This window comes from Haliotis rubra, unplaced genomic scaffold (genome assembly GCF_003918875.1).
Source record: "Haliotis rubra isolate DU_JTF1 unplaced genomic scaffold, ASM391887v1 Scf149, whole genome shotgun sequence".
In the NCBI taxonomy this organism is placed as follows: Eukaryota; Metazoa; Mollusca; class Gastropoda; order Lepetellida; family Haliotidae; genus Haliotis; species Haliotis rubra.
In genome coordinates, this window is record NW_025765436.1 from 1,070,959 (window position 1) to 1,088,019 (window position 17,061).

Consider the following 17,061-nt stretch of genomic DNA (forward strand, 5'->3'; position numbering starts at 1 on the left):
AGGTGTGATACTTGAACACATGACATGTTATGATGTCTGTTGATTGCAAAATGTTATACACAAAAAATGAGCATGTATTTACAAACCCAACATCTCTATATATACACACACAATGAGCCATGAAGGCTGCATTCTGCTAATGAACCAGCCGCTACACTTGAGTGCACACCCACCCGCTTGACTGGGTTCGTATCCCGCTGCTTCGCTTCGAGGGAGGTAAACCCAAGTACAAAATATTGCACTTTTGATTTGGCGATTATTCGCTTTATAATTTTGTTTATTTGTTTTTTCATAATCAGCAATGCATATTATATGTCATGAAGAAGTGATAATTGTGTTTTAATTATGTTTGATTTTTGGTTGCATGTGACCTTTAAAAGATAGCAAAATAAATTATCTCCTTTTATTAACAGGCCACTAGCATTTATGAGTAAAAATGACAAATGGGTCTATTGATTACAACTTCATAGCCTACATAAGCCCCACTTACTCTCCCTGGAATCAATAGCTAACAGCTTTGAAGGACTTGCGTGCACATTTAAACATTACATAATACAGGCCAGGCCATGTTTTAGTGACACAAGGTGGATTTCTTGTCTGTTAGCGTCTCGACTGATTATGGCGTTGTATCATAATGATTAGTCCACCTATACTGCTCTAAATCCACACCGACAGCATGCTCATAGCACAGACAATTATTACCCCAGATAAGGTTATATAATTATAGTCACATGACATATCCCACCGGATACCCATTTTCTGCTGGGTGAACAGTGGCAATTTTGAACAAACTCACTTGCCCAAGGTGAGACCAGATGTATCACAAGTGCATCTTTGTGGGGCAGGACTAAAGTCTTAGAAACTCTCAGGAGTCAAGCTGCCAAACATGGTCACTCATCCCAGCATTGCCTAACTTCAACTGATTTGTGACCTGAGCTCTATGCACAGCACCACACAGCACCACATGTAGCACACTGACCATCGTGTCCAGTGAGTTCACAACCCAGAAAAAAAGCACCCTTCCAATCTAAAATTTGAACAAATAAATGTTCGTGCTTGAAATGAGTGACTTGTGTTTTATACAGGTTTTCGCAATATTCCAGGAAGGGACATCAATCATTGGTTTTCTTTATATTCAATTTAGACACAATACTTTTCTGCAATAGAGATCACAATATTTACATCATGAATAAAACATTGAGATTGTATCAAATCACGACTTCAGTGCCCTGACAACATTCTTATGTTTTAGTACAGAATTTCCATTCCAAAGTTCTTTGCCTTTCCCAGGCTCCTTTCTCCAAATACAGGGCCATCCCCTACTTTCCCTTTACTGACTGGTCAACATCTGGTCACATACAAAGTGGCCCAACATAATCTCCTATTTGCTTAGAAATTCTTACTTTGTTTTGACCCTTAAATTCACACTGACAAAGGTTTTAACAGATTTTAAAAAGCCTTATTAAAGCAATGAAACAAAACACATATTTTTAGTAAAAGAGTAATCCAGGATTTGCTACAAACATTTCCTCTCTCTGGGTTTTTCAAGGACTGTTCATGGACTTTTCAAACAGACTTCAAAATGAAAGGTCAAGGTGGGAACCTTGTACTGCCATCATATCTTATTACTTTGCACAACAATGATTAGTTTCCTTAAATGAAAATCTAACCAACTTATTCAGTGTTAAAGACTGGGCTTATATCAAATCCACATCAGCCTCAGAACTAGCTCAGTAATATTTACAGAACAGTTTATACATGGCATTAGCGCTCTATGACTTTGTCTCTAATGTCCTCATATGATGGTGAACATTTTACCTGAGCAAAGCAGTAGATAATGCCAACGCTGCCGCCAATGCGTCCACCCAGGACGTGGGAGATGAGGAAGTACACGCCGCCGCTCTCCATATGACATCGCTCACACACCCCTATAGCACTGAGAGCCACGATCATCACAATAGACACTGACAGCAGCACTGTCACAATCGATAGTCCGATTCCAGCATTACCCTGCAATATATAATCATTCACATCCAAAAAGAGGGGAAAACAGTCTACGTTTCGCTCCAAATTAGCTCATAGTTACTGGTACATGACATCCTTTCCCATCTCATTATAAGAAGAGATCTAATTTCACCATACAGTCCTTTCAGAAAATACTCTGAAAGTTTAACTTTATATTTTATATCAGCAACCCTAGTACATGAAAAAGGCCAAAGTCTCAACCAACTTGTTTATATTTTTGCCTAGTTTTCATGAGAAGAAAAAAACAACAACATTCTGTTGGGTTAACAATTAGTTTTTAAAAAAGGCCTCCTGAAGGAAAGGTTACAACAAAATCCATAGTTGTACATGAATAGCAATTACAAAATCACTATAATACAGATAACCAAATCCATGCCTTAATTTAACAATGATGTCAAACTAATATATCAGATTTTGGAACAGAAAAAGTACATGTATCAAAACCTCAAACAACATCAGAACAGTCTTTTCAAAGAGAATGTGATCTTATGAAATGTGAAAAGTTAGGAAGTGTCGTTGAAATGAGGAACATACCACAATCCATCCCATACGCAGGAAGATGACCACGCTGAGGATGTTGATGAGGCAGGACGTAAACACACCGTCCCACGTCCAAACAGCACCGGCTCCGAGATGAAGAAGTTGGACTTCCACCATGGCTGCTGTGACAGGTTCTGAAAGGACAAGAGTAACGAATAAATATCAGATTTATGGATGTCAATTTCCTTATGAGGAACACAATGTTTCAGAGTTTATGTTTGCACCTTCATCATATTCTTACTCATCATACTCTGAAATGTCATGTTTTTCCATCTCCTATCTCTTGTATATAACACATGTAATACTAAAAACTAAATGCTTCATAATCAGTCATAATTGCAGAAATTCTGCAGCAACATTCAGGACTGTTTACGTCCTCAGTAAAGCATGACGAAGTGTAAATTAGATGTAATGATGAGATCTACATTTCAAAATGTAAATGATGAATAGAAAAAACATGATACTGATTTATTGGTAGTTTCATAATATATTCTGAGTTCATAGGACATTAACTTCATATTGAATGTATCTTCAGGTTAAAACACACTTACATGCCACTTTCATCTAAGGTTATTGACAGACACATGAATATCCTAACTCGACAAAACAATATAATCTGAGACAGCTCTGCTATTCTTTGGTTACTTATATAGCTGGAATACCACTGATTGGATGAAACAACCGCATAACAATCTATTCTTGGAGCCTATCAACCTTGAAAGCAAACATGCGATGGTTCATTAATGCTATGAATATATTCTTCAATATTACTGCAAGGTCACACAATACCTAGGCCATTTATACCTGCAAATTATCAATTATGGGTATATGAATGGTCACACCTGTAGTGTTCTGCACCTGCCTCGTTTGTCAATCACACAGGTGTCTAATGACCATGATAATAGGAAGAGCTGCATTATGCTCTCTGTATGTACATCTGGCCACACAATGCGTCATTTTGCCTTGCAGAGCTCACTAAATACTCTAAAGTAACATACCATCTGTATCATATTGACATGTTGAGTCTACTAATTACTGTAATGTAAGGTAGTATCTCTATCATGTTGTCATGCTGGGTCTACTCAATACTGTGTGGGGTCGGTGGGGTAGTCTAGTGGTTAAAGCGTTGGCTCGTCACGCCAAAGATCCGGGTTCGAATCCCCACATGGGTACAATGAGTGAAGCCCATTTCTGGTGTCCCCCGCCGTGATATTGCAGGAATATTGCTAAAAGCGTCGTAAAACCAAACTCAGTCAGTCAGTCAGTCAATACTGTGTGAAGTTAGGCACTATCTCTTTCATTTGTTTTATGTTTATGTCACACAGTAATTTTCCAGCTATATAACTGTAAATAATCAAGTCTGAACCAAACCAACCAGTGACTGACATCATGAGTACCAATCAACACAATTGGGATATGTTATAAACCATCCTAGTCAGCAAGCCTTACCCATTAGTCTCCTTTTACGACAAGCATGGGTTGCTGAAGACCCATTCTAACCCAGATCTTCACAGGTCTACTCTCTCAATTACATAGACCATGCTGGTACTTCAGTGATGTTACCAAACCGACTATACCAGTACCATTGAACTATTCTTTCTATTGTCAGCAGAGCAAGATACAGATCTGCTTTTTGCTAGTCAGACCCTAACCTTGGTATGATGTTTTCCTTGTAAGAAAACATCAATTGTTCTCAAATTAAAGGCAAGGACTGAAATGTTTTTACTTCGGATCATGGGATCCGAACCCACAACCTCCTGACTAGTAGTAAGGCACTCTATCCTTTAAACCACACAAATTGTTGATATCAGGAGGTTCAATAGAAGATGCCATCTGTAACCCTTATGTTCTGGACAGATTCTTTTTAAAGCCTTTCTTTTGACTGTTGTAACAAATTTACAACATAAGAAATCAAACAGATGTCATCGATGTTGAAATAACAATTAGATGGATGTTGACAACAGTCAGAGAAAATCACATCACAATTTTGGTTCATAATGTCAATCATCTCTGTAATATCCCCTGAAATAACAATTATTATCTGACTTTCATATTAACCCAAAACATTTCAGTGATGTTGATCATTTCCAATACCATATCATACTGTTCTCATGTTTAAGTACATTTTCAAACATCATATCATATGGTCTCTATCATTTCTCTATACTTCTACTATTACACATATCAAATACCATATCATACTGTCTCTATCATAGTATCTAAGTACCAGATATACTTCTCTACTATTACTATCATATCATACTGTCTCTATCATAGTATCTAAGTACCAGATATACTTCTCTACTATTACTATCATATCATACTGTCTCTATCATAGTATCTAAGTACCAGATATACTTCTCATTATTATCATATCATACTGTTCTATCATAGTATCATAGTACCAAATATACTTCTACTATTACTATCATATCATACTGTCTCTATCATAGTATCTAAGTACCAGATATACTCTACTATTACTATCATATCATATCTGTCTCTATCATAGTATCTAAGTACCAGATATACTTCTTACATATTACTATCATAGTCTATACTGATATACTTTCACTCATTATCATCATACTGTCTATCATAGTATCCTATAGTACCAGGATCATACTCATATCATACTGTCTATCATCATAGTATCTAAGTACCAGATATACTTCTCTACTATTACTATCATATCATACTGTCTCTATCATAGTATCTGTCTATCATACTGTCTCTCATCATATCATACTATACTTCTCTATCATGTCTCTTCTCTACTATCATATATACTTCTCACTATTAATCATAGTATCATAGTACCAAATATACTTCTTACTATTACTATCATATCATACTGTACATAGTATCATAGTACCAGATATACTTCTCTACTATTACTATCATATCATACTGTCTCTCTATCATAGTATCTAAGTACCAGATATACTTCTCTATATTACTATCATATCATACTGTCTCTATCATAGATCATATCATAGATATACTTCTCTACTATACCAAATATACTTCATAGTATCTCTACTTTACATTACTATCATATCATCTATTGTCTCTCATCATAGTATCTTAGTACCATATCAATATACTTCTCTACTATATCATACCTATCATATCATACTGTCTCTATCATAGTATCATACCAAATGTTCTACTCTATCATATCATACTGTCTCTCATCATAGTATCTAAGTACCAGATATACTTCTCTACTATTACTATCATATCATACTGTCTCTATCATAGTATCATAGTACCAAATATACTTCTCTACTATTACTATCATATCATACTGTCTCTATCATAGTATCTTAGTACCAAATATACTTCTCTACTATTACTATCATATCATACTGTCTCTATCATAGTATCATAGTACCAAATATACTTCTCTACTATTACTATCATATCATACTGTCTCTATCATAGTAACAACTATACTATTACTACCATATTATCAAACACATTTCTGTTCTATCCTGTTCTATTTTGTTAACATCACACACTATATCTATCATATTGTAAAATACCATTCTGTACAAGCCCTCTTTAGCACAATTAACACATATTCTCTTATCTTTGTAATGAGAGGATGATACTCGGAGAAGAGATACAAACTTCCTTGAACAGTCCTATTATTGACAAAAACCAAGCTACAGCAAACTAGCATAATTCATCCATTTACTTATAGTTATTAGAAACACATTGACTTGTAATAAACCTGCATGATATAAATCCTTTGAAACAATTTACAACAAAACAAATTATATATCAGATAATACTATAGTCCGTTTGGCTCAAAAGCGGACCGATGAATTGCAATCTAACTCGAAAACTAATAAACATAACATACTCAATGAAACGCTGATCATAATCAAAACATCATACTCACTCTGTGAGGTTGTTGCAGAATTTTTCTCTTAAAAATAATAATGTTGTTTAACAAACTATCATTAAAATATTGACACAGTTCACTGTTTGTTACGAGGGAGGAGTGCAGAGAAAGGGACGGACTATAGTTCCATGGTTAGACCGTTAACATGTTTTTTTCTGTGTTTCCAATCTCTGCCCGAGCTGAATCTTTCTTCCCAAAATGAAAAAATAGAAAGTTTTCTAATTTCCACACAGCTGTGGAATCATGCCCTCATGTGATAAAACATACTGTTACCCTTGCACGCTTTATCTTGATCTTTCTTCATTCTAAATTCTATTTTCATAAAATATGTTACACAATAACTGAAAAACCTTATTTTGTATCACTGCCTGCTGATGCGGTTGGAGATGAGAAACACATAAAAACATACAGATGACGATATCTATCAACATGATCGATAGACAGCCAGGAGATGACATTGTCAGGATTATCTTTCCACAGATTAATTATTCTGCTCCCTATGCTCCCCGACATAGTAGGTAACTGTTTACTGTAGCAGTCTCATCAGTTTTAGCATAATCGGTGATGGATATAATATAATACTGGAGGCGATAATGGAAACAAATTACAAATATATCCTACAAACCAGTGAAGCGACAAACAGTCATAGGAATTTACAAACACTAACAGCTGTTAAATCTATCCGAACGTTTATGTCATTAATTATACATCTACCATGGATCATCATAACAGCATGTTTTATTCCTACTCTATCATCAATTATTTATAACTGCATCACCTCATGGTTCACAGACGAAATACATGACAGGATCAGGGGTCTTATTCATATCATCATGTCATTATATCAATCTGTGGTGTAGTGGTTAGAGCGTCCGCCCGGAGAGCAGAAGGTCGCGGGTTCGATCCCCGACCGCGTCATACCAAAAGACGTTAAAATATGGTACTTGTTGATCCCTGCCTGGCGCCTGGCATTAATGGGTCGGCTTGGAGTCAGTATAATGTGTATGAGTGGAGTATTCATGCTTCACTGCGACATGGTATCTCAGTGGGCTAGCACTAAAAGACCAGCTTCAGTCTGGGCTAGTACAAGCAGCCGCACATACACATACACACGCATGCACGTCATCATATGAGCGAAATATTCTCAAGCACGACGTTAAACCCAATTTCACCTCACCTCACATCCAAACTCCAAGTAAGCTCTTTTTTTCTTACTAGTAATTTAGCCTAATGGTATTATTACCTGTTTCCACAAGATAATGAAAAAATAACACTAACTGAAGCTAAACATGTTTTCAATATCCATATTTTGTACACAAAGGGCAACATCTAAAATTAATCTTTCTCCATATTTGTTTAAATTCAGATTTGTGTAAATATAACAAAAGAAATGCCAATGGATCAGCATGATCTCTTAGTGTTGAATTTCTTGAACAAAAATGAAATTTATTATTAACAAAAATTGACAAGCCAAAATCATCTGGGACACAAATAACATGATGGGTAGTGCTTTAACAACTGTCTCTGCGTTTTGCCATACATCAGTATGACTGCCAGGTCAATAACACCTGTTCACCTGTACTGGTTCTATTGACTTGTGTATCATATGCAGGCAAGTGGGAGGAAGATACTCGGATGACAAAGTAACCCATCCTCTCAATAGATGAGGGCTGGCAGAAACATCCTGGACCTATACAGTACACCTTAATAGTGGTGTTCCGATTAATTGAAATAATTGAAGATTGGTCGCAGTGACCAAAACGACCACGCAATCGATCACAATTTCTCATAATCAAACATAAACGATTTGGAACTACTGTTTTAGTCTTTGAAAAACTTGACAATGGAACATATCTTAGAAGTTGGCAGGGCCTGAAAACGTGTTTAATTCTTAAAAAACTCACTTCACTAACTGAAAAGCCATGACTGAATGTTTTTCTAAGACTCAAGGAAGTTTATGTTCATGATATATTAGTCATCACTTTAAAGTAGCAAGTTGCATCATGTTATAAATATCTGCAATAACAACCTGGATAGGAAAATCTGAAAAATGATGCTAACCAATTTTTTTCGATGATTGTTCATTGGTAATGAAGCAATCATCAATTATGAGATTTCAACCAATTCCCAACACTACACCTTAACAGTCTGCTGGTATAAAATACAATACTTTCTATGCTTAGAGTTTGCATTTGAACCAAATATAACCATAAAGCCACACTAACTCGGTTAACTCACAAGTTGTTTGGGTCAGTGGGGTAGCTTAGTGGTTAAGTCATTCACACCAAAGACCTGGGTTCGATTCTCCACATGAGTTCAATGTGTGAAGTCCATTTCTGGTGTCCCCCCCCATTGTGATATTGCTGGAATATTGTTTAAACTAAACTCACTCACAAGTTGTTTTTCCCTCAATCATTGGATGTCAATCTCAAACGACACATTGTATTATCAATCTCAATGCCATGTGGATCATACAACTCTTGCAGCTACTAGGCTGCACCAAGTTAATGTGGCTTTTCCATCTTTATGAAACACCCATCCTTACGGGTACCCATTCAAACATAAATTCCTTATCTTAATAAAGGGCACTTAAAAGTTCCTTTTCCTTTCAGCAGTGATCATAGTGGCCCACAGCGTGTGATGGACATATATTTGGCTAGCTACAGTTATACCTGAGAAGTTGTTTAAGCATTTGAGTCTAGGATTAATTCTGCAACAGAATCTCAAGCCTTGTGATTATTTACACCGATATCAATTACCTCATTGATTCTGTCACTCTGTGGTTGCTTTATTACTGTGAATACAGCACTTCCCACATTCTACAATTACTCTAAATTGTTAAAAAAGAAATATTAACAAATCAATAATTAGCCAGATATGTATGCCGTCACCAATTGTTAATGTACTGTGGCAGTCGCGCAATTACCATCACACACCTGCAATCATTTCTAGAAGTTTAAATGCGCAGTACTGCGAACAAACATATGCCACTCTACATTTGCTAAGGACCACATTTTTGACTGCAGATCAACAACTTTTGGGATCCTTTGAGGATATTGAGTCATATACATTCCATTAATGAATGAGTGAGTGAGGTTTTTTTGCACTTTTTTTGCAATATTCCAACAATATCATGGCTTGGGACACCAGAAATGGGCTTCACACATTGTACCCATCTGGGGAATCAAACCCGGGTGTTTGGAGTGAGGAACTAACACTTTAACCACTAGGCTACCCCACTGCCCATGTTCCAATAAAGAAACACTGATTTACAGTGGTGGACAGTATATTCTAAAAAAAAAAAAAAAATTATATATTAGCTTTAAAATGGGCCATAAGGCCATATATTACCGAATAAAGTGTCTGTCTGTCTGTATATTCAGCACTTCTTTATTCAGGGAGGTGGCACTGTCAGCAGTTCTATCAGTCTGTGCTGGATGTTCCCAGCATATATATCAACAGAGAGTCCATTGAGTGTTCCATGTCATAAATACAGTGAAGCTGACTTGTCAGCACTGGCAACGTAATTAGCACAATCGCTTCATAAGCACTCAGAAACAATTACAAGCTGTGATGGACTACAACTGCCCTTACTGTATATTTGTGTCAAGGAGTCATTTGTAACATAGTTCCTAGTCTTGACTCTACATCAAGTCACAAATAAGACCACACCCTTGTTTGTGATAAATCCTTGCCACTAGGTGAACACAAAATTTATAAAATGGAGATTATTTTTAAACAGTCATTTAATGTTAATTATGCTTGTCTCTAGTTTCTAGTGAAACCTATTGTCTAGAAGTGTACATTTCATCATAGTGTGCACTGACTGGAACAAAAAAAAAATGGTTTTCAGATTTAATTTTTCATTTTATTAAGGTTTTGGATATCCAGCTGTGTCATACTATATTATGTTCTTTTATAATAGACAAGAAGACATGGTCATCAATATCCCCCGCCACAGTGTTCTGTTCCTATTTGGTTCCTGTTTTTTAACTCCATTAACTCATTTCCTGAAAACACATACCACATTTGGTTTCCCTATCTGTAATGGTTACTGAGAAAATCTGTGCCCATTGGGGATACCGTGCACTAAGTCAAGAAACGGATGACAAGGGCCAAGACTCTTTAACAAATTGTGACACGGTTTCCGTTTTCGAACTCCATCAAGGCATTCATGTCCTGAAAACACACACCAAATTTGGTTTCCCTATCTAGAACGGTTTTGGAGAAAATCTGTTCCCTCCCATCATCTCGGATGGACAGATGGATGGACGGACAGAGCTCAAACCAATACCCGCCACGATAATAACATGGATACAGTCTTTCCTTTGGCTTAGGAAGATGATGCTAGCATCTCTGTTTCTCTCATCAATAAGAAACCTCCTGCTCATTGGTGTAATTTGATTGGAGGCATTATTTTGGGGTCATATATTTTGATATCGCACAGAAAACAAGGCCATGGTCACAACTGGATTCAGGTAATATATCTAAATAGAATGAATACAAAATACATTGGGTAGCCTGAGAATTTCCTGCAACATTTGGATACCTTAGTTCTTATTGTTTTTCACATATCTGTGAAATTATCAGCCTACTTATTTATTTTCTTCTGTAAAAATAAACTGGCAATCTAAGCTGAACAGACATAGAAAATAATTGTTATTGTCACTAGTTCCCAAGAAACAATCTGCTCCAGAGCCAACTAAATGAAAACTGGTTTTAGACCACAAGAACTATTACATGACCGTCATGACTTGAGACATCCTGGACTTGTGGAGTTCTCTATAGTCTGTCAATTTCAAACCCTGCTATGGCTGTCTACGTTCCATAAGTGCTTTTAACCTTTTACTAGTCATGGACTGCTGTATTTCATTGGCTTATAACACTGTTCTATGTACCTGTAATTTTAACTTTACTAAACACATGATCAGTTGGCTACACCAAACCTTGCGACCTGCGTCTGCCATTTTGAATTCCTCATATAGCTCCAGTTTCATGTACGCATTGTATTAAAGAGTCAGCAACAAAATTAACTGTATACAGTTAATTTCATCCAGTCAAAGCATTTGTTACCATGGTTACTCACAGGAACTTTTTGGTTGATTACCATTGGTTGATATTAACATTTAATTAGTTGCTCAGAAAAAAGGTACACATCAGAACATTATGATTAGTTCGTAACAGGACACTTTTCAAAGCATAGTAAGGCATATTCTAGTGCAATGCTGCAAAATATGCAACGTAGAGCTTGTAAAAATATGCTGACAACACAAATGTAATGTGCCACATGTTCTCAGTGATGAAGAGTACACAGCTAGCCTGTAGGCATGATGCAGACTGTGAGGCTGGAGATAGCCTGGTTCCCTGGTGGTATAACCATCACCTGCCTGTATCACAATGCTTGGATCAACTCACTACAGCTATCCCTATTCTGATTGTTACATCGACGTTATAGAAGTTGGTGAACAATAATCAAGCATACACATTCTTACGTTTTCAAGCTGAAAGTTTTATCTTGAAATCGGTGTAAGAATCTACTCTGATACGTTGCTCTGTGCAATAAATAAGTTGTTTTCCATAAAGTTATATGCTTTATTATCTCTATTCTGTTTCTACAACAAAACTGATTTGGTGTTATACTTCAACTCATGATTATTTCTCACTAACCTACTCATCAGAACCCGGGTTCGATTCCCCACATGAGCACAATGTGTGAAGACCATTTCTGATGTCCCCCGCCGTGATATTGCTGGAATAGTGCTAAAGGCGGCGTAAAAATAAACTCACTCATACTGCTCATTTGATTATCCATTTTCAAAATCATTCATGACAAGCACTTGTCTATGTAAGGATGTAGCCTTATCTAACCAGATGCAAATACTGGGAATACAATAGTATAACACAAGCCAAATATTGAGTGTGATTCCTGGTAACATCAGCCAAAAGCAAATATGGCTGCAACTAAAGTTACATATCATCAGTGATGTTCAGGTCACAGATATCGGGATGCGCAGCTAATGTAGACAAGGGCACTTTCTGCTTGCAATACCCATTCATGATGTTCCATGGCTCTGGGACATCCATCACAACATTATAACCAACATTATAAAAACCACATGCCAACATCATACCAACAATATAATCAACATACCTAACATTATGCCAACAGTAATGCCACCATTATAACCAACAATATGCCACCATTTTAACCAACATTATGCCAACATCATACCATTAATGCCACCATTATAACCAACAATATGCCCCCGATATAACCAACAATATGCCACCATTATAACCAACAATATGCCACCGTTATAACCAACAATATGCCACCATTATAACAACAATATGCCCCCCATTATAACCAACAATATGCCCACATTATAACCAACAATATGCCACAATAATAACCAACAATATGCCCACATTATAACCAACAATATGCCACCATTATAACAACAATATGCCCCCCATTATAACAAACAATATGCCACATTATAACCAACAATATGCCCACATTATAACCAACAATATGCCACCATTATAACCAACAATATGCCACCATTATAACCAACATTATGCCAACATCATCAGCCATTAATGCCACCATTATAACCAACATTATGCCACCATTATAACCAACAATATGCCACCATTATAACCAACATTATGCCACCATCATCAACCATTAATGCCACCATTATAACCAACAATATGCCACCATTATAACCAACACCATTATATGCCATGCATTATAACCAACATTACGCCACCATTATAACCAACATTATGCCACCATTATAACCAACAATATGCCACCGTTATAACCAACATTATGCCACCATTATAACCAACATTATGCCACCATTATAACCAACATTATGCCACCATTATAACCAACATTATGCCACCATTATAACCAACATTATGCCACCATTATAACCAACATTATGCCACCATTATAACCAACATCATCAGCCATTAATGCCACCATTATAACCAACATTATGCCACCGTTATGCCAACAATATGCCCCCCATTATAACCAACATTATGCCACCATTATAACCAACAATATGCCACCATTATAACCAACATTATGCCACCATTATAACCAACATTATGCCAACATCATCAACCATTAATGCCACCATTATAACCAACATTATGCCAACATCATACAACCATTAATGCCACCATTATAACCAACAATATAATCAACATTATGCCAAAAGCATAATCAATGTTATAACTAACAATATAACAGGCATTATAACCAGCATATAACATGTGGAATGTAGTCATGTTTAAACATAATCTATTCTAATGTAAATTCATTTCGGATTTTGTTATTTCACTATCACTTAATTCATTTTGCGATCATATCATTCATTATTTCATTATCATTTCACCCAATATTTGGCCATCATTTCACTCCTTTTCTCACTACAATTTCACTCACTATAACGCCATTACTTTGCTATTATATTTTGCTATCACTTCACACTTCTTTGAGTGGCATTTTAGAAGTTGTAAAGATGAAGGAAAATCTCAATATCCATAGAACTTGGTTTTCTTTCATCACCTCACACAATTAAGTTACATGTATGTTTACCTCACAGCTAACACACCAGGTATGCCATCCTTAAGACAGTATATGCAAGAGGGACATATGGTATCTTTGATACATGGTCCTGGATAATAAACTGACACCTTCATAATCTTATGTCTGTGGTTTATGACTCATGACTAATCTTATAGAGCCTCCTGACTCATGTCTGTGGCGTGCACAAAGCCTCCTGCATGGCCAGCCTCCAACGGGAGGTCATGGCAGCACGATACAAGGAGCAGCTTAACGGAACATTCTGAGGACCTTATTCCTGCTTACTATTATGCCTGTATCAGGCGTGGGTGTCATTCCTGAAAACTAATTAGAGTCAAAGTGTATGGCAAATCATTAGGTGGACGTCTGTGGACCAAACTACTTCAGGATATATCATGGAATATATCACTGTCTTTATCATGGCATATAGCATGGTATATCATTATATATACTATTACACACCACATTGTTGTTGCAGGTAGCAAGGTTTTGCGCAACCCATAAATGTGCATCCAGTACGCACAAATGTAGAGAATGGATGCAGAAAATCTAAAATACCACATCTGGAGAGACGCACAAAAATACCAAACTGGTCAAGAGTAGTTATCTGTGTCTGTTATTTCACCAATCAGTCATGACCACTGTCCACATGACCACTGATTCATTCTAGACTCTGAAGTCATTATCTGAACGTACAGTACACTACACCATGTCAATACTTTACCATGTTTACAGGGCCCTCATATCACCAGAAAGGACTGGTCAGATTTTACCCTAAGGCTGGAATCATTGATATTAGAATATCACTGTACCAAAGTATAATGGGGAGAAACACGAGTCGCACTCTGTAACTTCTGCCACTGAGTCCAGTGAAATATTTCCTGTCTGACAAGAAGTGTCAGCTACTTATCCAAAATTCTACAGATACGATACAAAAACACAAAATCATGCTGGTCAGTGTAAAAGCTTTGGGTACAGATTGACATTATCTTCACTATATTTGTTGATTAATAAATATCAATAATCTATTTCTTAAGATCTGAAAACAAAACTTTAACATGTTACAAATTTTCATAACGGATCTTAAGTGAAATAGCTACTGGCCCGCTTGCCAAATGCTAGCTGATTGTGAATCAGGCCAGTGACATATTGTTAAAGCTATCCCGACTCAGATAATTTATTCTTTATTCAATGCACATGAATATGATGAAGTCAATTATTAAGGTGTTAAAAGTCTGTCCACAAAAGTTTAGTCATATTTATTATCTCTTGTTACACAAAGAGCGCTATATAAAAAATGTTAATAGCGTTGCACAAAAGAGGTTAGGAACCATTACAATAGAAACCAAACATCACACCCATTCTGTGCATTTTGATATAGATATTTTGCAGGGCCAGTGAAGTATGATGTGGGCTAGCAACATTGTTACTTAACTAGCCCTCCTGGCCAGTGACTTTTCAACATTAATCCATACACTGTACATGACTAACAGCAGATGACATGAACAGAAACTGACAGCCTGGTGAGTGCTTACAATGGAAAGTTACACCTAATCAGAAACATGTACAGTCCCTCTAATTCATATATACCATGCACAATCATAATGGAAAGTAATCAGCATAAATAAATTCATGAATGTTGCCAGCATGGTGTTCTAGTTGACATGGTCAGAGCTTACAATGGAAATTTACTCCTCATCATAAACATGCATAGTCCCACAAACTCACATTTACCATGCACACTTTACACTGTACTCACATTTACCATGTACACTTTACACTGTACTCACATTTACCATGTACACTTTACACTGTACTCACATTTACCATGCACACTTTACACTGTACTCACATTTACCATGCACACTTTACACTGTACTCACATTTACCATGCACACTTTACACTGTACTCACATTTACCATGCACACTTTACACTGTAAGGAATCTGCATGAATTATTTTATCAGCATTGTCACCAAGGTAGTTCTACAGAAGTGGCCTGATTCTGTGAACATTTATAAATGAGACAACTACTGATTTGAAACAATAGTTTCATTTTCATTGTATTGAAGTTTCTGGGGAGACGTCCAAAACACAAAAATGGACCTGATGCTAGATGGTTGATGGAGAACCCACCACAATGCTAGATACATATATCTTACATGCCACATATTAATGCTTATCAAATGACACATTCATACATGAACAAATAGGCTGCAGGCATTATTTCAATATCCTGATAACTTGTTACCGTTTTTCTGAATTGATTACTGCATTACCTAGAAAGCTGACCCATGCCCATCAAGCAAAGCTTACAGTAAGTTACAGAGGACACGTCTGCTCACCTGCCTGTCCGTCTGACCTACACCCTTGAGGGACATCCTACAGGTCCCACATCCTGCATAATCTACTTGTGTCACTGGCCATGGACCCAATACAATATAATTGACCCCCTTTGAAACAATTAAAATCATTTTGACAAAGATTTGGTGAAAAAGTCAGAAATTGGGATCAAAACACTTTGCAATATTTCACTTGTGCATGCTCAAAGCGATAACACATTATAATAATAATAATAAGTCATCTTCTATAGCGCACAGTCTCCAAACACCAAGTGATTGCTCGCGGCGCTTAATCAGAATCTGATGATTATTACCCCGGATAACCCAAGCTGCCTGTTAGGCTAGAAGGTTATAGTCACATGACTTATCCCACCAGATACCCATTTTCTGCTGGGTGAACAGAGGCAGTTTTAAACAAACTCACTTGCCTAAGGTGAGACCACATGTATCACATGGCTTCTTTGTGAGTCCTGGAAACTCTCAGGAGTCAAGCTGCCAAACATGGTCACCCATCCAAGGACTCTCCACGCCAAACGTTGCTTAACTTCAACTGACTTGTGACCTGAGCTCTATGCACAGGCCACACACCACCAACATCCGACAACTGGTCCCCCAGTGAGATACATTATGATAAA

At 36.8% G+C, this 17,061-nt stretch overlaps 1 protein-coding gene across 1 annotated transcript in view; it reads right to left on the minus strand.

The window, feature by feature from the left end:
- Nucleotides 1-17,061, minus strand: part of LOC124270006 (solute carrier family 12 member 8-like) — a 35,786-nt gene that overhangs the window by 14,352 nt on the left and 4,373 nt on the right. The window contains 3 exon segments of the mRNA XM_046705028.1: nucleotides 1,819-2,010; nucleotides 2,560-2,636; nucleotides 2,639-2,699. Coding sequence (XP_046560984.1) covers nucleotides 1,819-2,010; nucleotides 2,560-2,636; nucleotides 2,639-2,699 — 330 coding nt within the window.